The sequence below is a fragment of the Furipterus horrens genome, unplaced genomic scaffold, assembly GCF_987537825.1.
Source record: "Furipterus horrens unplaced genomic scaffold, mFurHor1.1.pri manual_scaffold_2, whole genome shotgun sequence".
Lineage (NCBI taxonomy): Eukaryota > Metazoa > Chordata > Mammalia > Chiroptera > Furipteridae > Furipterus > Furipterus horrens.
The window spans coordinates 42,064,075-42,091,387 of record NW_028327172.1 but is presented as its reverse complement, the minus strand read 5'-3'; the positions used below and the strand labels follow the sequence as shown (position 1 = coordinate 42,091,387).

General features: G+C 53.0%; 2 protein-coding genes and 1 long non-coding RNA gene across 7 annotated transcripts; 2 read left to right on the top strand and 1 right to left on the bottom strand.

The window, feature by feature from the left end:
- Positions 1-866: 866 nt before the first annotated feature.
- SMPD1 (sphingomyelin phosphodiesterase 1) lies at positions 867-5,368 on the top strand. Its single transcript, XM_090264505.1, has 6 exons — positions 867-1,362; positions 2,225-2,997; positions 3,569-3,740; positions 4,030-4,106; positions 4,286-4,431; positions 4,586-5,368. The coding sequence occupies exons 1-6, from the start codon at positions 1,069-1,071 to the stop codon at positions 4,993-4,995; spliced, it is 1,872 nt and encodes a 623-aa protein (XP_090120631.1). The 5' UTR covers positions 867-1,068; the 3' UTR covers positions 4,996-5,368.
- Positions 5,369-5,502: 134 nt separating this feature from the next.
- APBB1 (amyloid beta precursor protein binding family B member 1) lies at positions 5,503-26,880 on the bottom strand. Of its 5 annotated transcripts, none has more exons than XM_090264461.1 (14): positions 26,773-26,880; positions 18,634-19,365; positions 12,699-12,874; positions 12,551-12,607; positions 12,382-12,467; positions 12,204-12,267; positions 11,591-11,740; positions 11,144-11,271; positions 10,653-10,767; positions 10,420-10,504; positions 10,086-10,169; positions 6,493-6,608; positions 6,168-6,344; positions 5,503-6,086 (listed from the first exon to the last, which is right to left on the bottom strand). In XM_090264461.1, the coding sequence occupies exons 2-14, from the start codon at positions 19,349-19,351 to the stop codon at positions 5,919-5,921; spliced, it is 2,124 nt and encodes a 707-aa protein (XP_090120587.1). In that variant the 5' UTR covers positions 19,352-19,365; positions 26,773-26,880; the 3' UTR covers positions 5,503-5,918. The 5 variants fall into 5 exon arrangements, with proteins under 5 accessions (XP_090120587.1, XP_090120617.1, XP_090120610.1 ...); XM_090264491.1 differs by lacking the exon at positions 26,773-26,880 and adding an exon at positions 26,335-26,440; XM_090264484.1 differs by lacking the exons at positions 18,634-19,365; positions 26,773-26,880 and adding an exon at positions 14,348-14,420.
- LOC150018265 (uncharacterized) lies at positions 26,486-27,203 on the top strand. The gene is made up of 2 exons (XR_016508578.1): positions 26,486-26,589; positions 27,016-27,203. It is a non-coding gene; the product is annotated as an uncharacterized LOC150018265 (long non-coding RNA).
- The last annotated feature ends 110 nt before the right edge of the window (positions 27,204-27,313 follow it).

The following is a 27,313-nucleotide window of genomic DNA, read 5'->3' as shown; positions in this document are numbered from 1 at the left end:
CTGTTGCCCATGCAGCAGACCCCCCCTCTCTTCGCAGCTGAAGGGTCCAAGGGAAAGACGGAGTCAATACAACTTGGCTTCAGGTGCGCCGCAGGAGTTGCCGGTGTTGACTACAACGTCGAACCGCCTTAGGGACTCCGGCTCCGGATTTTCTGTCGGGGTTTACTCCCTTAGCCTTTCCCCTGAAGAGGTATGCCGCAAGGCAGCGGAGGTTTTTTGGAGTCAGAGTTTTCCTTCTCTGATGTGCCCTGACTGGAAGATCGAACCAGCGACACTTAGCTCGCAGGCCGACGCTCAATCCACTGAGCCAAACCAGCCAGGGATAGAGCTCAGTAAATAATAGCTTTTACCATCACTGATACAGGAGATGGGAGACCTATCCTCTAGGCCAAGTTCCTGGCCCTTCTGACTTGATCCCTTCTTAGTCAGTTCACCATCCTCGAGCCTCAATTTCCTCATTCATAAAATTGAAGTATGGGTGTCCCCACCTGAGCGCAGAGTCCCTTCCTTCAGAAGTCTGAAACAAATGTGACTCAAAGATTCTCAGTCAGGGTGACTCAGGGTGCTGGCGCCAGTGGCAGAACTGGGAAATCGAGGGGAGGCGCCCTCTCGGCGGGGGCGCACACTGTGAGAATCCCCGCCCAGCCCCGCTCCCTGCAGCTTCCCTTCTCGAGTTAAAAGCGGGTGGGCCTGGCAGTTAGCTATTCCAGGAATGTGAGCGCAGGTTTGGAGAGAGTTGCCGCCTGGGTTGGGCCTTTCACCTGCGCCACTTAATCGGTCTGGGTCAAGGCCGGGATGGGATCCCGGACCGGGTCAGGGGCGGGACCAGGGCGCGCGCGCTCCGCCTCCGCGGCGTTGTCATGGTTCTCCGCCTCCACGGCGAACAGCTGCAGGGGATGGAGGAAGAGGAAGGGGTGGAGCTACCTTGAGGCTTGAGGCCGAGCTGTCAGCCAACTGCAGCGGTGCTAACCGGCGGTCCCTAGCGCTGTCCCAAGGGCTTTGAGGCCAGTCAGGCCCTAGACTGGCAGGGCCGGGTCAGGCGACCAGACTGGTCTAGGAAGCCGGGCAATGCCCCGCCATGGAGTAAATCCCGGCCGGAGCCACCCCAGGTCTGGCAGGGACCAGCGATGGGACAGATCCCACAGAGCCCCCAGCCTGGGGCTCCTGTGGATGGCGCCGACTTTGGCCCTGCTCGGCTCTCTAGTCCTCTGGACCCCCGCGGAGGCCCACCCACTTCCCACCCAAGGCCTTTTCTCCAGTTTCAGTCGCGTAGTGCCTCAGCTCCAGGAAACCTTTGCATGGTGGAACCTCACCTGCCCAGTTTGCAAAGGGCTGTTCACTGCCATTGACTTTGGACTGCAGGTGAGTGCCGAAGGGACTGTGGTGAAGCGGGCCAGAGGAGAGCGCCAGGGTCTGGGGTCCCAAAGAGCATCCCTGATGGGGAAGAGTCTGGCCTCCACACGCCGTTAAAGAATTCGCTCTTTTTTAGGGACACCCGTGGCTGTTTGCCACCACTACCTCCATTGTGACCTTGTGAAGTAGGAAGGAGTGTTAATTATATGCTGAGCACTGTGCTAGCCATTTTATACAGGTAAAGTCTAGCCTGTGAGCTCATTTCATTACAGCTGTTATCTCCGTTTTACAAATGAATAGAGTGCCAGGGAGGTGAAGTCACTCTTCGGAGGGCAGACAAGTGGCCAGGGGGGAGACGGAACTCCCACCCCAGTGTGCCTCTGGCATCTCCAGCCCTGAGCACCATGCCTGGGACTATCAACTCAGAAGGAACTTGAATTAAGACATATCCAGGGGTACCGGACTAGATGGGGCTGCCTTAACCCTGACAGGGTCATAATGAGTACTGATTGTTAGGCAAGCTATGCGAGGCACCCCAGGTAGACAGAGCCTTGCCCCTGTCTGTGTCCCCAAACCCTGAACAGTTTGTCGTTGTGTCCAGCCCAAATTTCAGAGCATGCTGCAGACTGTGCCTTAGGAAGCCAGCTGGGCAAGCAAAGGCCTGAACTGCCACTGGCCATGGAACTGAAGAGGAAGTGCTGGCCTAGTGCTGCCTGCATCCCAGGGCAATCGCTGTGGGAGGCAAGGGTTGGGGCCAGTAAGTCCAGCCCAGCCCCAGTGGGCTATGAAGACCCAAAGGGTGGTAATCAGGGGATGGCCTAGCACCTGTGATCTGTCTCTGACCTCTCACCACTGGGTCTTCTCTCCACAGAATGAGGCCAATGTGGCCCGGGTGGGCTCCCTGGCCATTAAGATGTGCAAGCTGCTGAAGATAGCACCACCTGCTGTGTGCGAGTCTGCTGTCCACCTCTTTGAAGATGACATGGTGGAAGTTTGGAGACGCTCAGTACTGAGCCCATCTGAGGCCTGTGGCCTGCTCCTGGGCTCCACCTGTGGGAACTGGGACATTTTGTCATCTTGGAACATCTCTTTGCCAGCTGTGCCGAAGCCGTCCCCCAAACCACCCAGTCCCCCAGCCCCAGGTGCCCCTGTCAGTCGAGTCCTCTTCCTCACTGACCTGCACTGGGATCGGGACTACCTGGAGGGCACAGACCCTGACTGTGAGGACCCACTGTGTTGCCGCCAGGGTTCTGGCCTGCCACCCCCCTCCCGCCCAGGTGCTGGGTACTGGGGCGAGTACAGCAAGTGTGACCTGCCCTTGCGGACTCTGGAGAGCCTGTTGAGTGGGCTGGGCCCCGCCGGCCCTTTTGATATGGTGTACTGGACAGGAGATATCCCTGCACATAACGTCTGGCACCAGTCTCGTCAGGACCAGCTGCAGGCCCTGACCACTGTGACAGCTCTTGTGAAGAAGTACTTGGGACCAGTGCCTGTGTATCCTGCTGTGGGCAACCACGAAAGCACACCCGTCAACAGTTTCCCTCCCCCCTTCATAGTGGGCAACCACTCTTCCCACTGGCTCTATGAGGCGATGGCCAAGGCATGGGAGCCCTGGCTGCCTGCTGAAGCCCTTCACACCCTCAGGTACTTGAGGCCCTTGGGAAAACAAGGATGGAAAAGAAAGGTGGATGAAAGTGAGGGGAGCAAGGAACCTGGGTGTTATCTCTGACTGCTCTAGCAGTCTTCCGCTCTCCTCCCTGGCCCTCCCTGGCCCTCCCTAATCTGATTCCACCTTCCATTTCTGCCTTATCTCCAGCCATCCTCCTTCCCAGGCCCCCAGCATACCCTCTCCATGCTAGTCTTGGCTCTGCTTAGGTTGGCCCTCTCTAGAATGCCTTCCCTCTTGTTTACTATCCCACCTTAGCCCAACTTACCCAGGCCCATGTCATCTTTCCTGAGTGGCCTTTGCTTCCCATTCTAGCTCACTTTTCTCTCTACCCTGAACTCCAGAGCCCTTAGCCCTCTGAACCACTCTCCTCAGTCACTCAGGCCCTATCATCATGCTCTTTGGTCTTCAGCTAGAATGTGAGCTCCTTGAGGGTAGAGGTGATGTTCTGTATGTCTCTGCCCTCCATCCAGATGTCTAGCACAGGCCTGGGCAAGCAGGACCAGGATTATGAACAAGCATTGACCCCTCGTGTTCACTTTGTTTCAGAACTGGGGGGTTCTATGCCCTTTCCCCATGCCCCGGCCTCCGCCTCATCTCTCTCAATATGAATTTTTGTTCCCGTGAGAACTTCTGGCTCTTGATCAACTCCACAGATCCCGCTGGACAGCTCCAGTGGCTGGTGGGGGAGCTTCAGGCTGCTGAGGATAGAGGAGACAAGGTGAGCGAGAATGGGCAGCATGGGGGTATCGGTGGCTTGGGGTGGGGGAGCAGCAGGCTCTTCCCAGCACACTCCTATCTGGAGCTGGAGTACCTGTGGGCAGAGAAGCTTCCAACAATGGTCTTCTCTGGAGGTTCGCTCAAGGTGCCACTTAGAAGTCCTTTCGTTTACTCCCCCTCTCTCTGGCCAGGAATACCAGCCAGTGTAGAAGAGATAAGTACCAACTGTGTTGGTCAGAGCTGTCTGAACCCCTCTTTGCCTTGATAACTGTCTTTACTTCTCCCCGCAGGTGCATATAATTGGCCACATCCCCCCAGGGCACTGCCTGAAGAGCTGGAGCTGGAATTATTACCGAATTGTAGCCAGGTAGGAGGGAGATGGGGGTAGGGGATGAAGAGTCTGAAGACTGAAATTCCCTTAAGCCTTTCAACATCCCTGTGGCCCTATCCGGGTGGGGCAGCTACTTACTTGAATAGGAAGAAAAAGAACGCATCCTAGCCTCCTCCTCCCTAGAACCATCTGAATGATTCCTGTCTTCTGGCTAGGTATGAGAACACCTTGGCTGGTCAATTCTTTGGCCACACCCATGTGGATGAGTTTGAAGTCTTCTATGATGAGGAAACCCTGAGCCGGCCGCTGTCTGTAGCCTTCCTGGCACCCAGCGCCACCACTTACATCAGCCTTAATCCTGGTGAGTGAGGCTGAGGGCAGTTGCTGAAATAGGGGAACTTGATGGGTTAAAGGGGCAGGGTCGGAGCCTGGGCCTACAGGGGACTGGACGTGAGGCACCTCACTTCTATTGCCCTCGCTCCTCCCATCTTCAGCCAGTCCCTTCCTCCCTGCAGGTTACCGAGTCTACCAAATAGATGGGAACTATCCGGGGAGCTCTCACGTGGTCTTAGATCACGAGACCTACATCCTGAACCTGACGCAGGCGAATGAGCCGGGAGCCACTCCGCACTGGCATCTCCTCTACAGGGCTCGAGAAACCTACGGGCTTCCCAATGCGCTGCCTGCCGCCTGGCACAACCTGGTATACCGCATGCGGGGAGACACGCAGCTATTCCAGACCTTCTGGTTTCTCTACCATAAGGGCCACCCGCCCTCGGAGCACTGTGGCACGCCCTGCCGCCTCGCTACTCTGTGCGCCCAGCTCTCCGCCCGCTCCGACAGCCCTGCTCTGTGTCGCCACCTGCTGCCAGAGGCAAGCCTCTCTGAAGTCCGGGGCCTGTGGCCACGCCCATCGCTCTGCTAGCACTGAGTTGGGAGAGTGCGTGTCTTAGGAAGGGAGCAAAAACCCCAGAGGGCCGCTGTGGGGTCAAGGACGTCGGTGAAGAGTCTATCCTGGGCCCCAAGTACACGGAGGAAACAGCACCTTCTTTCCTGTAACTCAGTTGGCAAGACATGAAGGAGGACTGGCGGCTCCGCCTTTTCAGCAGCATCAAGGCTGAGCTGGGGCTGCTGTCCTTTCCCTGACCTGGAGCAGAGGTCTCCATTATCACTGCCCTGGGCAGACCGGACAGAGCTGTCGCCCCAGGCCTGTGCTGGACAGCCAGGAACATTATACTGCTGCTGCTGCCTGCCTGGCTGCCAGGCTTTTAAAATAAAGATAAGAGACTTGGACTCCAGATCCTCTCCCTCTGTGACTGTCCTAATTTCTTCCTTCAAGGCAGGCAGAGCAAGGGGACCTTGGGAACAGGATCCTAGCTGAAGGATAAGGGAATGGGGGTGATGGTCTGGAGCGGACACAGGAAGTCACACATTCAGCAGGGCAGACAGACTTTATTAGTGATTATCAGTACAGCGGAGGTGCCATGGAGCAGGGGGGAGGGGATCCATGTCTGGACTGGTCCCCTCCTTCTGGCCCTGCTGGACCCCATGAGGATGGGGCCTGGCTTAGAAGAATTCCTTCTGCTCCACCTGAAATGTGGGGATGGAGAGGGCGGGGCTGGCCTTGCTTCCTGTTGCTCCTGTCTTCAGTCCAGTATGGTCTCTTCCTTGAAGGGATTACATATGTCCCTCTCCAGCTCCTACGCAGGGAACCCAGCTACCGAGGAGGGGCAGTTTGGGAGGGAGGTGGGACTGAGGCCTAAGAATAGCCTCTAGGGCCCCTCCCTGGCCTATACCCTTGAGTTCCCTGGGGCCCAATGCAAGCAGGTGGAGAGAGAACGGAGGGCTTCAGGGGGTATGGGCCCCCAGACGTTTGGGCTTAAGGGAGCCCCACAGCGACTGAACACCCCTGCGGACAGTCCACCCTACACGGCGGGCCACGGACTCAGCAGGGGGTGCAGGGAGGCAGGAGGTGGAGGCCTGGGAGCGGGCATCGAGACACTTCTGGTAGCGGAGCTGCAGAGAGACAGGGGCAGTCATTCTCTAGCCTGCCCCATCTGGAGTCAGTGCCACTACCCCACCACCCTACCTGCTTACCATGCACGCAGCCTGCACAGCTTCTGAGAGGCTGGCAGCATTAGGTTCGCACCAGAACATGTGGCAGCAGAAGGAGGCTGGGCCAGCAGCCATGATGAATGCAAACGTGTGGACGTCTCTGCCCACCGCTAGGAAGGAGAGAAAACGTACCCGACACTCTCCCAGCACTGCCTCTGTCTGGAGGGAGGAAACACAGTTAATAAGCAACAGCCAGACACTGTGTTCTATTGGGCACATCCATCTTGTTGGCAGCTCTTGCCCTCACCCCCAAGTCTCCCCTCCATGGCAAAGCACTGCCATGCCTTCTCCCACCCCAGGTCTTTACCTGCTGATGCAAGATGGTCAGGGTGGCAGGGGCCACGCTGACGTGACTTGGGGTCCACTGCTCACGGCTACTGGAGGACAGGACTGTCTCCAGGGCCCCGTTTATTACATCTACCCCTAGAAGACATGGACACAAACACGACACTACTGGAGGTGGGGAGAGGATACCCCTAATCTACTCTAGACTTTCTAGCTCTGCCCAGTCAAACCCAGGGCCTTTGCTCCATCCCTACTTCACCCACCCACAGCCTCCCTGCCAGTGCTGCACAGGTTCCCCTTCCTTGGTGCCTTTCTCCTCAACTTCAGGGACTTGCCACTTTGCTGGTTTCTTCCATCTTGAATCCTAGTCTTGGTTTTCCTCCCTAATTCTGCCTCTTCTTCCAGCGGTCTAAACAGATTGACCCTCTGTGCACCCCCACCACCACATACACACCTACAAAGCTCTGACCGCCTCATATCTTACTCATCCACCTTTAGACCTTGTGCTTCACACAACAATGATTCCCAAACCAGCTCCTCAGGCCAGTCCTCTCCCAAGACCCAACCTTTGTTTTTTTTAAGATACCCATTTGAGGAAATGTTTATTCTTGTGTCACACTGTGTTAAATCATTAAGTGCCTAACAACAATCTCAAAAGATTCTCTTATCATCATTTTATAGATAAGGAGCTTATAGAAATAAGGTAATAAACCTTAGGTCACAGGAAGGAATGGGGACCTGAACACAGGCAGTCTGCTTTCAGAGCCTGGGTTCCTAGCCAGCCTTTCCCCACCTCTTCTCTATATTCCTAGTTTCTAGAACCAGAAGGGCTGTCAAAATTGTAGCTGCACTTGATAATTTCTATAATGTGCTCAAAGGCCAAGGAACCCAAGGACCTGGCTTTTAGATTAATCAACTTTCTCTTGAAACAGAATGGTTCCCTCCACTTCTGCTTGCGCTCAGCGGAGAACCCAGGCAGCAGCACATGATGTGGCAGAGGCAAGGGCTCCAGTTACCGCAGCGCTCAGGACGGGCTGTGTGATCTAGGCATCTTCTCCCTCCCAGTGAAGAGCTAAAAGTGAACAACGCCAGCACAAAAGCCTACACCTCTGTGGTCCCTCCTGGGCCCTCTTGCCCCTTGCAGTGCTTCTGGGCTCTCACTTGAAGCAGATCCCATGGACCTTTCCGGGCAGAGAACAAATGTCCTCAAAAGTCCTCCCCGATGCTGGCCTTGCTCATCTTACCTCTGGCTGGATCAAGGCCAAACTCCTAAGCTTGCAAGTCCTCCAAAAACTGGCCTCATCTGAACTGTCAAGCCTCATATTTTACTGCTCCCAGAGCTTCAGATGACGTATGGAGCACTTATTAACATCTCATCTTGGCAAATGCCCTACCAGACAGGTGGGGAATACAAACTGAGAGAAGAGGATGCTCTTGAGGGGTACAGGCTGTCACTGAGGGGCAAGCTTCTGTCTGGAGTGCACCTTTCCTTACCCCCTTGATTGTCTGAGAAACTCCCAATTCAAATCCTTCAGGGTTCACCCAGGCCCCACCTAGGAAGCTCTCCCTGCTACAAGGCAGAGAGGGTGCTGCTGGGTCAACTCTTAGCAAAACACCTTGTGACTGCTGGAAAACCCTTTCCACATTCAACTGGCCATCCCAAGGACAAAAACCAAGTTTCATTCATTTCTGCATTGCCAGTCCTAACACAGGTCTTAACTACTAAAGGATTTCCAGACACATGACCAAGTCACCCTCAAGACAGCATGTGCCAATGCACCCAAACTGGTATAACCAAGGAACCCGGGAGTCCACAGAAGGGTGTCAATGCAAGCAGGATTGGGTGGGCCAGGTCAGACTGCAGAGAGCTGTGAGGCTGATGACATTGAGGCCAATCAATAGGAAGCCTCCAAGATTGTGAGTCGTGGATAAGATATCAAAGTCAAACTGCTTAAGAAGCAGATGGGGCTGTCAGGGTGAGGCCTGGCTTCTGAGTGTGGGGAGGATCAGCCAGGAGGTAGGGGAAAGAAGTGGAAGTACAGGGCCTGGATAAAGCCTGAGTTGATAACAGCTCAGGACTGAAACCTACACCCTAACTCCTAGCCCCACACTCCCAATCTCCCTTATCCTTCTGTGCATTTTTTTTCCTATCAGTTATTGCCTTCTAACATACTGCATAACTTATTTTATTGTGAATCTCTCCTGGCTAGAGTGTCAGCTACTTGAAGGCAAGAATCTTTGTCAGTTTTGTTCATTAACATATACCAAGAACCTAGAATAGTGCCTGGCACAAATCAGGCGGTCATTAGTCATTTGTTGAGTGAATGAATACTGCAGCTTCAGCAGGAGCCAATGTTAAACTCCTGGAGGTTAAAAAGGGAGCAGAAAGCCCTGGCAGGGTAGCTCAGTTGGTTAGAGCATCATCCCAATATGCCAAGGTTGTGGGTTCCATCTCCAGTCAGGGCACAAACAAGAATCAACCAATGAATGCATAAATAGGTGAAGCAACTTGATGTTTCTCTCTCTTTCTCTCTCCCTCCTCCTCTATCTCTCTTCCTCCCTTTCTCTCTCAAATCAATAAATTTAGAACAGAAAAAAAAAGAGGGGGGGGGCAGAAGATAAAGCAAGAAGTGAGCTTGGAGCCTCCTAGTGTGAAAGAACTGGCTTCAACAGAGCAGACCCAATGAGCTGATGGGCAACAGAGGGGTTGCAGACAGATGATGAAATGTGAGAACCCATGTAAGGGGGTAGGTGGATATGGAAGTAGGGGTAATAACTGAAAGAGGCAACAAGGGTCTCAAAGCTGAGGGTGGGAGAGAGGAGGAATGAGAGCAAAGGTGTAGGGGTCAGCTGAGCCTCCTCTCTGCTTCCTCAGCATCCTTTTCTCACCTCCAGCACCATGTCTGTAGCAGTCCTATTGGACCCAACTGGAGTAGCCAGTCCTCTGCAAATTAGGCTTCTCTTCAAACTCCAGTTGAATCCCTGCCCTTTCTAAGAAGGGTTCATACATTAAATGTTAAGATGCTGGTCACTGAAGTCAGCACGGTTTCAGGGAAAGAAGAAAAAACTGAAGATGACCAGGTTTGAGTCCTAGGACTACCATCTACCATGTCATCTGAGGCAAGTCTCATTCATTCATACATTCATTTGTGTATGCATTCCATATGATCCATATGATCATAATGGGAATTATCACAACCTCATATGATCATCAAGAATTAAATGACATAATATATGAGGAAGCACTTTATAAGCAATACAGCCCATGACAATTACATTCACTGCTTCCTCTGGGATGCTCACAGTCCAAGTTGGTGCCTGGTGTCCCCAACCATCTAAGACCTGCATCCCAACATAAAGCTTTTCTGTGGGATTCAGGAGTGGGTCTCCCTATGTGCCTGGTTCACTGGTTCACACACAGTGAAGGTATGCCACCTGCCGTGATAGGCAGGACATAGTGCAGCTGGGACAGAGGAGGAGGTGGAATGCATTTTGAAGGACAGGGAGACATCAAGCATGAAGAAAGTCTTATAAAAGAGGCATTGGGAGGCAGAGGGTGAGGGCAGAGCTTTGGGATCAACGTGGTGGTCCCTAAGTGAAGAGGAACATACATACCAACAGGTTTAGCAACGGGAACATTCCCCAGGTAATAGACTTGGAACTTTTGTACCAACTCATTCTTAGGCGCTGGGAATTCCACTGTGGGAAAGAAGAAGAGGATCAATCTTGCTCACTCTCAGTCCCCACCACCAGCATATGAGCCAGACATTCCAGCCAAGGCCCTACCTCCACCCTTTCCCTCTTTCCTCACTTTAGCCAAAGTCCCTCCACTTATTCGATCCAAATAACTTAGTGTCCATTTTTCTATCATGTCTGCCCAGTAGCTCAAGTCTCTTTTTGGGTCACTCTGCCTTTGTCAACAAAGTTGCACTGTTGTTGTGACACTGACCTTGGAAAGGGACATCCACAAGTTTAGAGTGATCCAGGGAGAGTCCATTGACCAAACAGCGGGCATTGCGCCGTTCAGCCATGATCTGAGAAAGGGAGGAGAGGAAGGGAGGAGCTAAGGAGGGTCTGTTAGGCCTTCCTTGCCCTGGAGCCCCCCACCCCTACTCAATGACCCTGCCCACACCCTTGTAGAGCAAAGGTGGCAACTAATCCAGGGGGCAGACAGGGTCGTGCCTTAGAGCAGATCTCATGCAGGCTGGTGGCGATGTTCTTGGCGGGTGCCTCACAGCGGAACACGTGGCACTTCAGCATTTGGGTCAGCTTGTCACGAGCTACGTAGGCAAAGTCCCTGTTGATGGAGGGGCACCTCAGTGTCTCCCAGTGCCATCCAGTGCTGATCCTCGTCCCCACCCCACCCACACCCTCCTTCAGGGCTTCTGCCCTCAGATGGTGTCCTGTGGTACTGCCTCTGGCTGGAGGATAGATAGGAAAGCATGCACAGGTGGGCAAGAATGGGCAAGCACAGTGGACAGGAAGGGGCAGGGGAGGAACCAGGGTGCTTCGAGGCATCAGGTCCAGGTGTGGGAGCAGGGAGGAGGTAATAGGCATAGTACCTCTCTCTGGGTCCGGCAGCACAAGAGAGGCAAAGAACAGAGTTAGGGAGAAGGGTTCCACTCTGGCTTCTGGATGAGCCCCCACCCTAGGACCCGAGGCTCTGCGCCCACCTTCCACTGTCCCGCCCGACGCCCCACACGCGAATGCTGACGATGGGCTGGGCGTGCAGCAGGGCCTGACTCTGCGGCTCCACCAGCTTTAGCGTCTCATCCTCCAGCTGCAGCAGCAGATCCTTTCCCTGCAGGCCCAGGAAGCAGGCACTCAGAGGAGCTCAGCCACAGCTCTGGGACCCTCACTTGGGTGTCAGACCACCCACCACGCAGGCCGCACTTGAGTAGAGTCACACCTGTCACCACTCACTCCTTTTACCATCCCCGTCCAGGTTAGACAACCATCTCCCAAGGTCCCGAACTGCAGTCACATGTCCAACTCACAGGGTTGTCATGTGGGTGGGTCAACACCTCCCTCCCCCAGCCCCCGCCTGGGCAGCTCAGCTCTTCCATCTCTCAGGTTCCTCCACTTCCACCACACCACACCCCACCAGCTGGGGCCCTCACCTCCCCCCAGCCCCCAGACATGGGGTCGTGCAGATTGTTTTTGTGGTAGCAGAGCTGACGGATGCAATTGTTGACAGCCACACTGCTGCGTCCAGGGGCCAGCTCCTCCTCAGTCATCTCCACCCAGCCTAGGGAGCGCACGGCAAAACACTGCCAGACACAGAAAAGGGGTGGGAGGTAGAGGGTCTCAGCTGCAACTGGAGGAGCCCTGACTCAGGACACAGGGGTGGGGGTGGGGCTTGGCTGAGACCAGAGGAGTCCCTGACTCAGAATGTGTGTGTGTGTGTGGGGGGGGGGGGGGTGTTCTAAGCAAAGACTGAGAAGCTCCCCAAACAGGATGTATTTGGCGGGAGGGGTGATGGTCTCAGAGGCAACCCCTGCTAGTACAGGGAAGCATCTGAGCCAAGTCTGGACGGGCCCCCTGTCGGGCCACTGGGCTGGCTCAATTAAAACCGAAGGGCTTCCAGCTCAGACACAGGGGTCTGTGCTGAGACCAGAAGAGCTCCTAACAGCTATACTGAGACCAGAGATGCCCCCCAGGACATGACATGAGGGGCTCTCCTGCACACAGAGGGGCCCCAGCCTGGGGAATGGGCAATGGTCTTGAACAAACCTTGATCCCTGGGTTGGCATTCCTTTGGGGCAGCTTCTCCTCCTCTTGGGGCAATGGCTCTGGGCTGGAGGCAGATGGTAACACTTGGTACAGGCCCCCACACAGGGAGCTATCTCAAGGTCCCTTCCAAACAGGCTCATCCCACTGCCAGCCCACTGCACTGTGCCTTCTGACTCACCTGAGGCTCTGAGCCGGGAAGGGCAGTGTCCCCTCCTCAGGGTCCTTCAATCCCAAATCCATTGGGGCTTCCTCACTGGGTTCATCCTTGGGAAGAAGAAAGAGGATTCATGACCAAAATCATGCCCCTTCTGCAGCTCCCCCATGGTGAAGCAGGTCCCCCCACTCACCTTCCAAAACTCTCCATCCTCGTAGCCTTCCCTGTGGGCAAAGCCTGTCCAGGTGAGCTAGGAGGGGGGACAGGAGGGGTGAGTGGGCAGCTCGTCTTGCTCCAGCAGCACCACCCCTGCACCTCAGCTAAGATGCAACAGGCCTTACCTGGGACTCCTCTCGGGGGCTGCTCCCCTGGGAGGGGGAGGTCCGGCCAGGGGGCTCCCACTGGGTGGTCCCGGTCGGGATGTGCCAGTAGTAAGTCCCTGAGGTGTCCTGAACTCTCATCCATCCAGCCGGCAGGTCGGAATCCGTCTCGAAGGCGTTGGGGTTCCAGAAGGAATCTGCGAGGTGGGAGCTTGGTGAGAGCCTGCCCACCCAAAAAGCAGACAGCTGTTGCTCACGCCCAGTCCCCTCCCTGAGACCCCCACGGTGGATAGGGGGTGGTGGAAGGGCTCCCGTACAACATGGTTCCTGATGCCTCCTAGAGCCTACAGTCTGGAGTCACGACATGAGGGGCTGCCCCATGCAGGGAACATGGCTCAGGTCTCCTTCTGGGCTCTGCTCCTGGCTAATGTGGCCACATACAGGGAAGGAGGAAGGCAGAGAGAAGGGAGGGAGGTTAGGTGACCCCAAATGACCCCCTGTCAATTCATATCTGTATCTCAGGTGCACACACTTACCAGCTCCTGCACACACATGTGCACACAGACATATTCCACACCTGTGCAGCCACCACAAACACAACAGTACATACACACAGAAAATGGGCAAACACACACACACAGCAACTCCAGCCATACACCAATGCAGACACCACACACAGAGGTGTGCACATACACAGCTATATATACCTACCTGGCCACACACAAGTACAGAGATCACACCCACAATGACCCCCCAGCACGTGTGCAGGTACCACATAGTGAATGCATACTCAGGTACACAACATACAGCAACCTCTGCCACGAGTGTGCAGACACCACAGATGCTGCTCACACCCTGACCCTTAAGATGCAGGCAAACATTTTGTGCACATGCTTGCATACTGGGCACCGGGAACACACATCCCTCCTCCCCTAGCCGGCAACACCACTCCAGCCCTACAGCCCGGCTCGGGCCTCCTTCGCCTCTGCTTCCCTGCCAGTCCCAACCCGCATCATGCCCAGCGCCGTGCTGTCCCTCACCTGGGCTGCTGTCCTGCAAGATGATGGCCAGGAAAAAGTCCTGGGAGAACATGGCGCTCGTTCCCGGCCCCTCCGGCCTCCACCCTCCCTCCTCACAGCCCCTCCAGCCCAGCCAGCTGGGCTCACAGCCTGGTGCTGGGCTGCAGAGAAAAGCTCATCCCGCCCCCTTCTCACCAGGGCAGAGCGCCTGCCAGGCAAGATCCTCCTCCGCCTGGAGCTCACTAGGGAGGGGCCAGGACCACCATGAGAGGGGACCTCCTTGGGGCGAGGAGGAAGGGTGCTCCTGCGATCCCAGCCCTCCCTTCCTACTCACGCCTCCTTTCTAATCCTGGCTCCCCTCCCCCAATCCCGAATCTCCATGCCACCCCATCCCACAATGATCACCTCAGTGCCACAATCAAGCCCAGTGTTAGGGACACAGGAGCCTCAGCCCCTTGGGAATACCCCAGCCACCTGGGGCCCTGCCAGCCTGGAGCTCTCAGCGCAATCAGGGTGTGGCTTCAAGGCTCTCAGGGCTGCCTCCCCTCCCCAGAACTTGCCTAGCAATTGGAGCCTGAGAGTGGGCCTTGAGGGTCAGGGCCCCTGCAAGCTTGGGCTGGGCTTGGGGCTTCCCAGTACCAACCCCCTCACCTGCCGGGGCCCAGCTAGGCTGCAGCGTCTCCTCGGCAACCGCAGCACCAGGGCCGGCTGGGAGTGCCCAGGCTGCTGACGTGCTTCGCGTTACCAGGGAAACCAGGAATCCTGACTGGTCCAAGAGGCAGCACTGAGGGACAGGCAGTCCCCAGACCCTGGCTGCTGAGCAACCAGGCCCAGAGGGGCAGAGAGTGGGTGTGGTTACATCAAGGTGGCTGCTCACCTGAGGTGAGCTGTCTGGGCAGGTGCCTCACCAACCTCACCTTCCAGATGAGGTGGGCCCAGAGGAGGGGCTCTTCCTGCCCATCCAGCCTTCTAGACTGCCAAAACCACCTCTTCTCCCCTCCCCTCCCCTCACCTCAAGCCCTAGGGCAGTGGTTCTCAACCTTCCTAATGCCGCGACCCTTTAATACAGTTCCTCATGTTGTGGTGACCCCCAACCATAAAATTATTTTTGTTGCTACTTCATAATTGTAATTTTGCTACTGTTATGAATCGTAATGTAAATATCTGATATGCAGGATGTATTTTCATTGTTACAAATTGAACATAATTAAAGCATAGTGATTAATTACAAAAACAATATGTAATTATGTGTTTTACGATGGTCTTAGGCAACCCCTGTGAAATGGTCATTCGACCCCCAAAGGGGTCGCGAACCACAGGTGGAGAACCACTGCCCTAGGAAATTAAGATGCCTGCTCTTCCCCAGACACCTTCCATTGCCTTCCGGGCTCAACTGCCAAACCTTCCAAGAATGTCAGTGCCCAAAGCAGCTGTGCCCTCCACAGCCACACACTTCTTCATGAAGGTCATACACCTCTTAATCTGGGGACCAATTCACCATCTTCTGACTAAGTCACCCACATCAATCCATCTGCTGTCCCTCAGCCTGTACCTTCCTGCTTTACAGAGCTTCTTCCTTCCAATCTGTCCTGGAGGGGCGGCTCTCCTGCCCTGACCATCTGGGAGGCCCTTCTGGAGCTTGGCACATCTCCTCCCAGTACTACCTACCTCCAAGTCACTACCATAACCCGGACTACTAATACTTCCTACCTTCATCACTGCAACAGCTTCACGGTGGTATCCCTCCAGTCTAATCTCCTCTGGTCTGGGCAGCACATCACAGTCCAGATGATTGTTCTGAGATGCTCAACTAATGAAGTTACTCTCCAGGTTAATACTCTTAATTGTCTCCTTGCCCTCAGGATGGACTCCAAATCCCCCTGCAGGCTTTGGGTGCTGCTGTCAGGAGCCCTTAACCAAACCTGCCTCTCAGCCTATTTCTGACCATTTCCAAACCCCTTCTCTCTCTCTCTCCCTGCTTGGGGCATGCCCCTCATCCTCCCCAAGCCCAGCCTTCCTCCCCTCTATCCTCACTTGGCTATTACCAACTCCTCCTCAGGCATCAGTGTAAAGGTCACATCTCTAAACAAACCCCACCCCTACCCTGTTCCCAAGTACGAACCCTGGCAGGGTTAGATGCCCCACCTGCACCTCCGCCATCCCAGAGTGCATCATGCTGGTTCTAACTGCCTGTGTACTTCTGTCTCCCCGCTAGACTGGGAGTGCCATGAGGGCAGTAACACCCGTCCCCTGTAGTATGCATTTCCAGCCCTTAGGACAAGGCCTGGCACAGAGTATGAACCCCACACAGGTAGTCAAGTTCGTTCGTTTGTTAGTTCGTTTGTTCATTCATTCATTCATTCATTCAATCATTCATTCACTCATGCACTTATGTATTCAATCAACAACTCTATGGAGATCCTAAAGTGGAAAGAATAAAATAATTTTTGCTCAATTCTAGCCCATTCATACAGAGTCGAGACCTACTCTGTCACCTTCATGTTTTTAGTAACACAATCACAAATGAGTAAGCCCTTCCTTAGGCTGTCCCCACACCGCTACCCTCAATTTCCACAGCCTTCAAGGTCATTGCCCATGCCTGGCATACCCTTCCCAGGTCTCCAGCAGTTCTACCCCTCTGCTCCCAGAAGATTCACAGGTGGGGCCACCCCAGTAGCCATTCCAGGAGCCCCTGAGCAACCAGGCCCTCCATTACTTAGCCTCTGACTCACGGCCGCTGGGCAGAGGTTGCAAACTAGCAACCTACAGACTGGTGCAATCCTCAGATCAATTTTGTGTGACTTGCAAGGTGGTCTTTAAAAAACAGAATTGATTATTAATATTTAGAAATTGGGAATATCTAGTTTTCAGTTTCCCTTGAAAAGTTACACAAACTGGCTCCATTGAGACAACACTTTCCCAAGACCAGCTCAATAAATAATGAACTGGACTGGAAGAGCAGCTGTCCCCTTTAAAGGGGGTCCAGGCAATGACCACCTAAGGCCACTAACATCACAAAAGAGAGAGGCAATCAGGCTTTGCCTTTGAAAGAATGACTCAATACCACCTATAAAGTGTTCTTGAAAAAAACAAAATGAAAAAAACCTCTCAAATCTGAATCTGATCAAGGCTCCAGAACTCACTACCAATTCAGAGGAAATCCAGGGGAAGGGGGACATGTTCAGCAGCACTACAGGGAGAGAATGTGCAAATCTGACCACGGAAAACCCCAGGCAAACACCACAGTGGCTTCAATTAAAAAACAACTGCAAGCAAAAATACAGACCGAGATGGAGGGATAACGTACGGAGAGAAAGAAACTTTACGAGACATATCAATCATCAAAAGGTCTGGACCTATTTGGATATTGATTCAAACAATAAAACTTTTTTAAAAGGTCGGGAAAGACATTTATTAGACAACTGGGAAAATGTAAACATTGACTGAATATTAGATGATATTAAGGAATTATTATTAAATTTTTGTAGACATGATAATGGTATTGTGAATTTTTAAAAAGTTTTATTTCAACCCTGCCAGTGTGGCTCAGTTGGTTGGGGTGTCACCTTGCAGACTGAAAGGTCACTGGTTCGATTCCCAGTCGAGACACATGCCTGGATTGTGCGTTCTGTCCCCAGTCAGCGGGCACGGAGAAGGCAACCGATCACGTCGATGCTTCTCTCCCTCTTTCTCCCTCCCTTCCCCTCTCTAAAATAAAAAATTTAAAAAAGTTTTTAAAGCTTTATCTCTTAGAAATGTTTGGACAAACATTTATGGATTAAAAAATGCTTGCTTCAAAATGACTTAGGCTGGGGCCCAGGAGCAGGCGAGGGTACAGATGTGGCAAGATTAGGCAGGTGTTGATAATCGTTGAAACTGGGTAATAGGTAAATCAGGTTTGTTATTTTCTCTACTTTTGTATATGTTTAAAAGTATCTACAAAAAGTTTTGAAAGGGGACAGTGAGCTGCCCTTGGCTCATCTGAACCACATGCTCCCTGCAAAGGTTCCACAGTTCGGGGTCTGGGTATGGTGCCTGCTACCTGGTGTGGGGGAGTCTTTCCTAATCTTTATTTATACCCCACTGACCAAACGCCCATCTTGTGGCTACAGCCCATTATCTCTCCCCTGTGCTCTCAACTCTGTCCACACCTCTATGTGATATTAGCAAATGTGAAGACTCAACTTATTTAAAAGGGACATTTTTAACGATCACTCCTTGGAGTCTGAACATTTATTCTTCTCCCGGGCCCCTACAAAAAAAGCATATGTTTATTCTTCCTTTGCTTCCTAACTTTAATGTCAATATCCTATTCCTAATACAAAAGATTTAAAACAGGATCCTTGCAATGCCCAGCATGTTGCACACAACACTCTCCAGTCTTTCCAAGTAGACCTCTGTGGGGAGGTGCTGCCACTCCCTCTAGACCTGGCCTGTTAAAATCTGGCACCTTCATTTGTTGCGCTGTGTGCATCAGTGGCAGGCTAACAAGGGCCCAGGGCTCAGGTTTGGACTCAGACCTGGTTTAGATCTCAGTTCTACTGTGATCTCAGACTCTATGTGATTTTGGGAAAGCTGTTAAATCTCTCCAGGCCTCTTTTTTGTCATCCATAATATGGGCATAATAATAGTATCTACCTCACAGCACTGTGAAGATTAAATATGATAGTTCCGAGCACAGGGCCAGTACCCGGTAAATGCCCTATAAATGGACCTCATCCGTTGTCCATCAGGATATGCACGATGGATGGACTGATCAAGTGTTTCAAGCACTCTCTGAAGGTACAAATGGTTTCCTTCAGGGAAACCTGAGCATAGCCTGCTGAGGACATGTGCTCTGTGACTCACACCCAAGATGGCCCCAGCCTCTGTATGGAGAAGCCTGCCCTCCACCCTGCTGCCCTCCCACATTCCCCAAGCCAACCTCCACAAGGTACCTGTGTCCTCCGGTGAGCCATAGGAGGGGCTGCCCTGGGATAAGGTAGCCCAGCTTGAGTCCTCGTCACTGGCTGCACTATTCCGCATGCCAAACAGGAGGCTGGCACTCTTGCTGTGCTCCCGGGGGCCGTCTGCAAGGGTCTGGGGTCCAGAGGGCACCTCCGCACTCTCCAGAGGCTCAGGAAGCCCTGGGGGAGAAGACAAGTCCTCCTCTTCCTCCTCGTCCTCTTCCTCATCATCTTCTTCAGCCTCCCCTGCTGCCTTCTCCTCTCCCTCATCTGGTCCCTGATCTTGGGTGCTGATGATCAGGCCAGGTCCTCGAAGCCCACGGTTGGCCGCATTGTGGGCAGAAAGCTCCAGCTCAGAGTACAGATGCATCAAGCCTTTGGGGCCCAAGGGTGCCATCTCAGGCTCTTGACTGGCCTCCTCTGCCAAGGTCAAGGTCACATTTCGGTTCTGGTCACGGTGGGCTGTGGCAGCCCGCCGGAGCTGGTTCTGGCCATCCTTTAGCCACTTGGCATTGGCAGGGCCCGGCTCAGGCCCACCACCCTCCCCCATGGCGCTGCGCAAGTCTTTGGGTCCCACGGCCGTGGCCTGCAGCTTGGCGTTGAGCAGCTGGTTGTGGGCAGTGTGCAGGGGCAGGGGTAGGCTCAGGGAAGGGCCTCCGTGGCTGTTGGCGTTAATGGCCGACTGGCTCAGTGATGATGGAACAGACATGGCCTTGGCAGATCCTGCAGGGTAGGGGGTGGGGGTTGGGGGGAAAGAATAAACCATGTTTAGACTCCAGGTTAGGATAGCAGCACCCCTGCCTCTGCCCCAGGGCTGTGCCTTGCACCTCCTCATCTCCCTTACACTCACTCAGTAGGCCAGCACACACTGCTCTTGTGTCCTGTGAGCTATTTTCCCATAAGCAGGGCTGAACTTAACTCCTGTCCCCCCATCACCACCAGTCCTACTGCAGGCTAGGCCCAGGCCCACAGTTCACCCCATCCCCAAATCTCCAGCCCTGAGTTTCCTGGGAGAGCACAGCCAACCCCTGCTTTTCCCTCAATCCCAACCACAGAGCATTCACACAATGGCTCTCTATGCATCCCCACCCCCAGCTCATCCAACTGGGGCTTATTGTGCCAGGGACACAGCTGACGGGGACCTGGCTCTAGTGTTCCAGACACCGGACACTGACTGCCCCCTTCCCCTTCCTCCTGCCACACTGCTATCCGCAGTCCCACCGCTGAGCTCCCAGGCTGCGTTTCTATCATCACAAAAGACTGGGCTTAACCAGTCCCCAAGCCCACGTCCTACTAGGGCCTGTGAAGACAGGAGAAAGTTACAGACCAAGTCCTGAGGACAGAACCCTGGGGAGGCAGGTCACAAAGGAAGGACCTTCGGCTTCAATTCATGGCTCTTTTGGCCAGCTAAAGCAACATTTTGGTGACTGTTTCTATAATGTATCTCACCTCAGGCACCAGTAATCCCTATGCCAGCCCCTATATTAATCTAAGTCTGGGCCACAGTGGGAGCCTTTGACCTGAACCCTCTAATCCTTCAGTCTTTGCCCAAATGTCACCTCAGTGAGACCTTCCTAAATACCCTTTTAAAACTACAGGGCACCATGCCCCTTCTCAGCAATTCCCAAATCTTCCCTAGCACCTAGTACCATCTGGCAAGCTGTTGTTATTAGTACTACTACTACTACTATCTTTTAAATATTTATTTATTTATCTTTAGAGAGATGGGGAGGGAGAAAGAGAGGGAGAGAAACATCAACATGCAAGAGATACATCGACTGGTTGCCTCTCACGCGCCACCAACTGGGAACCTGGTCTGCAACCCAGGCTTGTGTCCTGACTGGGAATAGGTTCACAGGCCGGCACTCAACCCACTGAGCCATACCAGCCAGGGCTACTACTATTATTATTATTGCTTTTTAAAAATCATTGTCTTCTCATGACCATAATTTCGGTTCCATGAGGTCAGGATTTTGTCTTTTTTTTTTCAATGCAGTATTCCTAGAGCTTACACAGTGCTGAACAGAAGAGGACCTCAATGAATAGTTGCTGAATTAATGTGGGAATGTGTCCTCCCATCTCCTCCAGGCCCCATTTTAGTATCTCCTCTGACAGTTTCAGAAAACACATTTTGATCGCGTTACTGTGCCTCAACCAGTGCTCAGGGTACCCCAACCAAACTCCACCTGCCCTTCAGCCAAGGGGACCTCTTGTTCCGCAGTGACAGCCCACCCATCCTGTCCCCTCAGACCCCCTCCTCCTTCCTCACAAGCCCTTCATGGATCACCTTGTCCACCTACCTGTCCTATCACCCAGTGATCCCACCCTCAAGCCCCCATTCCACCCTCCCTGACCTTCCACTACTGGGCTACCCTCCTTCCCTGACCCCCACTATAAAGTCCTCATTCATTGGTCCCTCACTGACCCCCCCCACATCACAGGTCACTCTCCCTGACTAACAGCTTCCCAATTCTTTCTCGCCCTGACCCTCATAGACAGTCCCTACCATCTTACCCTCCCCTTCCCTGATACTGTCATTCAGATTCTCTCTTCCTACTTGATCGTTCCCCAACACAAGTCTCCCTTATTGACTGCCCCTCTCAACATGCACGGTTCTCTCTGACTCCCACTGCACAGTTCTTTATTCTGAATTTATGAGCTGAGAGTTCTGTCTCCCTGTTCTCCACTAAGGAGTAGTTACACTCCTTGGTCCTCTGCCCCAGTTCTCTCTGCTGCCTCAGTGTAGCTCTCAGCTCCGAGCATAGGTTCCAGTGGGGTGCTTTAGGCTGCCGAGCAAGGCTCTGCCATCTCTCAGGTGTGGTGGTCCTGAGGCAGGAGCCAAAGCTCGCCTTTCTCTCCCTTCTGGCTCCTCAGACTCTAGCACAATGCTATGCATTCATCTCCTGTCTGTGTCTGCCTCATGTGTAACTGCTGGTCTGCTCGGTGTGGCTCCACCTGGGCAATGAGAATACTCATGGTCATTGGCACAATTCAGAAAAATAAACAGCTCTGCCTCTACCCAAAACCATGGTAATCTTCCAAAAATGGAGACCAGATTGTGTAATTCCCCAGTTCAAAACATTGGATGGCTTGCCGCTGCCTTTAGGATAACAGCCGCACTCATTAGCAGTGCATCAGGAGCCTCGTGAGCCAATACTGGTGACCTCTTGGAACTCCTCCTTCTTCCTGCCTCCTTCCCAGCTGACACTTCAGCCACATGGAAGATGGTGGATTCTAGAACATGTCACAGTCTCACAGCCCTGGTTCTATGTTCGCCCTCAGCTTTGGAATTCTATCTCCCCTCGTGAGAACCTCTGCTTCATGTTTCAAAACTTATCTCAGTGGTCACAGCTGCTAAGTAGTAAGTCTTTCCTATCCAGTCCTGTCTCCCTGGCCTCAAGTGACCATCCCCTCCTTTGTGTCTCACAACACCCAGTACTGGATTCTATCAGAACTTCCCATTCCCACTAACATGGGAGTACACCATGCACCTGCCACAGAACAGGCCCTCAGTGTGGACAGAAGGGGGAATGGATGAGACAGACAAATTCATTGGGAAGAGACACTAAGACAGGATTGTGTGGCCCCCATGAGCTGTGGATGGGCAATGGGAGTGCAGAGAGGGTGCCAGAGAATGATAAAGGGTCCCTGAGAAGGAAGTAAGATGGCCTGAGGTGCCAGACAGGTGCAGGCTGAGACCTAGAGGAAAAGGGAACTAGGGAATTAGCTTACATGGACATCCTGGCTCTTATGCTGTGCAAGAGTGGCACTTCCGTGAGTTTCAGGAGGTGGAAGATCCGTGACTCTGTCAAGCTCATGACAAGCCCTTCCCTGAAGGTGTGGTGTACAGAGCCAGGTCTTGCAGAGGTCAGGCTGGAATCCACCTCCTTAGCACTTGGAAGTGTGCTCTGGGAAGCACACATGCACCCAGAGGCTGGGACAGTGAAGGGACAGGCTGATTTCAGGACATCCCTGTTCATCTCTGGTCACTAGGGCAGAAAGTACTGCAGGAGGAATGAGGAAGTCTGGAGGTGATGGTGACCACACTGCCTTTTGAGATCAAAAGATGGTCAGCTTCCCAGTATCTTCCAGAAGGGGCACAATCCAACCTCTTCCCTCTCATTGGGTTTATCCATACCTGGAGCCCCTCAAAGGAGAGGAAGAGCCAAGTGGATTCTGGCTCAAGGCAGGGAGCTGGGTAGGGAATTCAGGGCAGGAACTATGAAACTTATATCAGACCATGGCAAGGGCAGGGGGAATCCTGTTCAAGGTCAAGGGTCTCCTAACCTGGCAGCTTACTATATGCCAGGCACTGTGCATGGCATGGAGAGTGATGAATAATAAAAGAAATGTTTTCTTCCAGTGGAACTCACAGTCTAGTGATGCAACAGTCATTGAACAACTCATTATAATGCAATGTAATGCTAGTACCTAGAATGGCACGTGGAACCTAAAAGTACTCCCTATTTGTTGAATAAATGATTGAGTATTATGACGGGGGAAGAACAGGGCACTACAGGATCCTGAGGCTTACTCTAGCCTAGACATCAGCAAAGACCTTCCTAAAGAAGGGACTTTTTAGCTAAGACAAGAACACAACTCTCCTTTGACCACCCCCTGTACTACCTCACCCTCTGAGGATGACCACCCACTCCTAATTCACAGAAGAAATGGAAGCCATCAGTCGAGAATGTCCTCAAACAGGCAAACTCTCTGACTTCAGGACCTATCCTTTCCTTTCTTTCCTAAAACCAACTGCTTCACCTACCATTTGGATCCTTCTGCTCTAGCCTTTCCAGGAATTTTACACGACTGTTTACCCATTTTCTTTTCTACATAATCAACCTCTCCTTTTCAATGGGATCCACTATCTCCCAACTTAAAAACAATCTTTTTTGACCCAACACTCCTCCTCCAGGACCACTTGCTGTTTGCTCTCTCTTCCACACATCCCCCCACCCACTATTTCCTCACCTCATACTCACTTCTCAACCCTTCCCAACCCTGCTTCTATTCCCAACACACTTCTGTAACAGCTCTTACCAAGGTTAACGTGATCCCTATATAATTAACTCAACAGACACTCACAGCCCTCATCTGGGTTGTACTCTGCACACTTGATACCATGGGCCTCTCAACCAACTTTCGTCCATGGCTTCCACATGTTACATCTCCTGGTTTTCCTCCTATACTCTAGTTTCCATCTGGTGGCTCATTAGACTCCTTTGCTGGCTCCTCTTCCTCTACCAGCTGGAGTTTCTCATGGCTTGTTCTTATGCCCTTTTGTCTTTCTGGCCTGCTATTCAATATAGGTATTCATTCATGCTCATAGCCTCAGTTACCATGTATGCATGAATGATTTCCAAATTTACACCTCCATCAGGCCCCTCATCTGAGTGCCAGACATGTACATTTCTTTCTACTCAACATTCCCACCTGGATGTCTCAAAGACCTCTCAAACTAACATGCCCATTCATGTTTCCCTTGCCCACCCCTAACTGGTCCTCTTTCAGGATCCTGGCTTGTGGAATGATATGGCAAACCATCCTGTTATGCAAACCAGAAGTAAAGGTACCATCCTTGACACTGCCTTCTCCCATACTCCCCATACTCAATCCATCCCCAGATACTGACAATTTTCTTTCCAAAAACACTTCTAGATTTTATCTACTCTCCACATCCACTACCATCAATAATCCAAATCAAAAACAAAGACCTTAAAACCAAAATTTGTAACACAGTTTTAATTGTCCTGCTCAGTCTGGCCCCTGCCTTCCTCTTCAGCCTTGGCACTCTGCTCTCTAGCCTCACTGGCCTTCTTTGATTCCTCAAAAACATCACGTTGTCTCCTTCCACAAGGTGTTGGCATGTGACTTCCCTTATGCCTAGGACCTCCTTTGCCTGTCCTCTCAGCCTAACTCTTACTGACCCTTTACACCTCAATTTAAATGTCATGCTCTCGGAGAAGCCTTCCTTGACCCTCTCTCCCTACTCCCCAGACCAGTTTAGCTTGTGCTCTTGTGTGTTCCCAAGACACCGCCCACCTTTCCTTCATGGTATTTATTACATCTGTAATTTTAGTCTTATCTGATCCCCCACCCTCACCAGCAGATTGTCAGCTCCATGAGATAAGGACCCAGTCTATTCTGCTCATAATTATATCTTCAGTGCCTAACACAATACCTGGTATATATTAGGTGCTCAAAGAATATTTGTTGAATGAATAAATGGTCCGATAGATGCATTTTTTAAAGGATCCCATGGTGGTGAGAGTAGTTAAGGGGAGGTATGCAGTTAGAACAGTCAAGGGAAAAAAGAAAAGTTGTGACCTAGATTAAGTTTGGTAGCAGTGGGGATGGAGGGAAATTAATGGATTTGAAAAGTATTTAGGAAGTGGATGTGACAGAACCCGGGGACATTAGATGTAGAGGGTGAGGGAGTAGAGGTTGATCTAGAATGTTGCCCAGGATTCTAGCCTGGGTAACTGATTAGGAGGTAGACATTTCTGAGAGTCAAAGGAACAACAGACTTGAAAGAAGGGTAGAGAGGGAGCATAGGGAAGATAATTGGCGTGGATTTGTAGGTTTGGAATTTCTGTGGACTTCCAAGGGGATATCATGAGGGCAGTTGGATACTGAATCTGGAGTTCAGGAAAGAGGTCTAGGCCAGGTATATAAATGTGGGGGGTCATCAGTATGTGTATGTGAAGCCTTGGGAGAATACCGAAGGATTAAGTGCAGAATGAGAGAAGATAGCTCAGAACAGAATTAAGAGCCTCGCCAACATCTAAAGGAAGAGGAAAGAGGTAGCAAATGAGATTAAGAAGGAGCAGACAATGCCAGGAGAGAAACCAGGAAAATGCTTCAAGGAGAGTTGACACACACCACTGAATACTATGAAAAGGTAAAGGAGGAGAACTGGAAAGTGTCCTTTTGGAGTTGGCCACATGGAGGTCTCGGGTGACCTTGGCTTGAGCAGTTTCAGTGGGTGTGAGAGAAAGAAGGACCAGCAAAGCGGTTTTAAGAATGAATGGGAACTGAGGAAAAGAACATAGCCAATGTGGACAAGGTTTGGGCTTTAAAGAGTGGAGAGAACTGAACTATGCTAGAGGATCTGAGAATGCAAAAATAAATTTTTTTAAAAAAAATGCACAGGCATATTCAAAATAGCTTCAGAATAACCTCTGAATTGGCAGTGGGAAAACCGCTCCTAATGAGTGCTTCTGTGAGTGCTAGGCCTCCTGGCTGAGCTGGGGACACAGACGGCCCCAGGGCACACTTCTCGGTCGCTGAGGGCGACAGAATGCGGCTTGACAGATTCCAGGCCTGGACCCTGCAGGAAAACCTGCGGACTCTGCCTACCTCACCTTCGTCCCCTTTCCAGCCCTTGACCTCCCCTCCCCCATTCCCCATCCCCCACCGCCCCTGGATTCGCGTCCCTTATACTAGCCCTCTATTCATCCCGGAGAGGCAGGAGATAAGGGTTGGGGAGTGACGATGTGAGGACCTAGGTGGAATATACAAGGAGGGGTACAGGAGATGGTGGGAATTCGAACGGTGAAAGGACCGTCCGCGGGGATGGGGCCTGGCCGGGGGACCCGGACCGCCGTGGGGAAGGGGCTGCAGGGTCCCGGGCCGCTGAGGATTGGAATCTGGCCGCCGGGGCTGGGCCCGGGCCGGGGCAGCTCCTACCTGCGCGGGGAGGCCCCAGGCCCAGGTCGCGGAGGTGGCTCAGGCTGCGGGGCTCGGGCTCCGCGGCGGCTTCTCCATCACAACATCCCCCGCCCAAGAGCGCGCGGACCGCGGGGCCGCGCGCGGAGCTGCGGGAGCGCGCGCTGGTGGGGGGAGGGGCGCCATCTTGGGCCGGGCGCGCGAACGTGCGCTCCTCGGAGCTACCCGGGCCACGGCGTCCCGAAGGGCCCCACCCAGCGCGACCCTTCGACCCCGGTGAGCCCACAGCCCACTCCCCTCGCTAGCCGCTATCCCTGCGCGCGTTTCCGTAGTTCCAGAGCGCAGCCCCCGCCTCTGCCGACCCTTGCCTATCCCCGCGCCGCCTTCCACTCCGGGCCCTGGACTCATTCCTGCGTGCCCGAGGGCCCTGCCCCGCACCCCCGCGGACCACGCACCCACCGAGTTGGAGCGGGGCGGCTGTGGCGGGGGAAGGCTCTGAGGAGGCAGCCCGCTCCGCTCATGCGGCAGGCAACGCTCCCGCCGTCCTGGTAGGGAGCCGACGAGGACGCAGCGCTGGCGATAATAATAGCTCCTATTTATTGACCGCTCACACTGTGCCAGGCTCTGTGTTAAACCCCTTGCGTACATGCATCCTCGCGTCAGCCCTGTGAAGTCGCCACTGTGGTTATCCTCATTTTTCAGGGGCAGCCGCTGAAATTCAGAAAGGTAAAGGACTTGCCTGCAGTCACAAGGTGGTGAAATCAGACTGGAACCAGATGTTTCTTGACACCCTACCCCTGCTGCTGAACATAAATCTGTGACACCAAGGCCTCGCAGGTGTCAATAAATCGCTCCCGTAGAAATAAAAAATAAAAAGAGGTAAAGGAGAAGGGTCGAATGTGGATGAAAAATGGGAAGGAAGTAATGGTGGGGCACAGTATTTCCTGCAGACTCGCTGGGTAGTGGGAGAGTTCCCAGCGGTCAGTCAGATCAGTGTCCA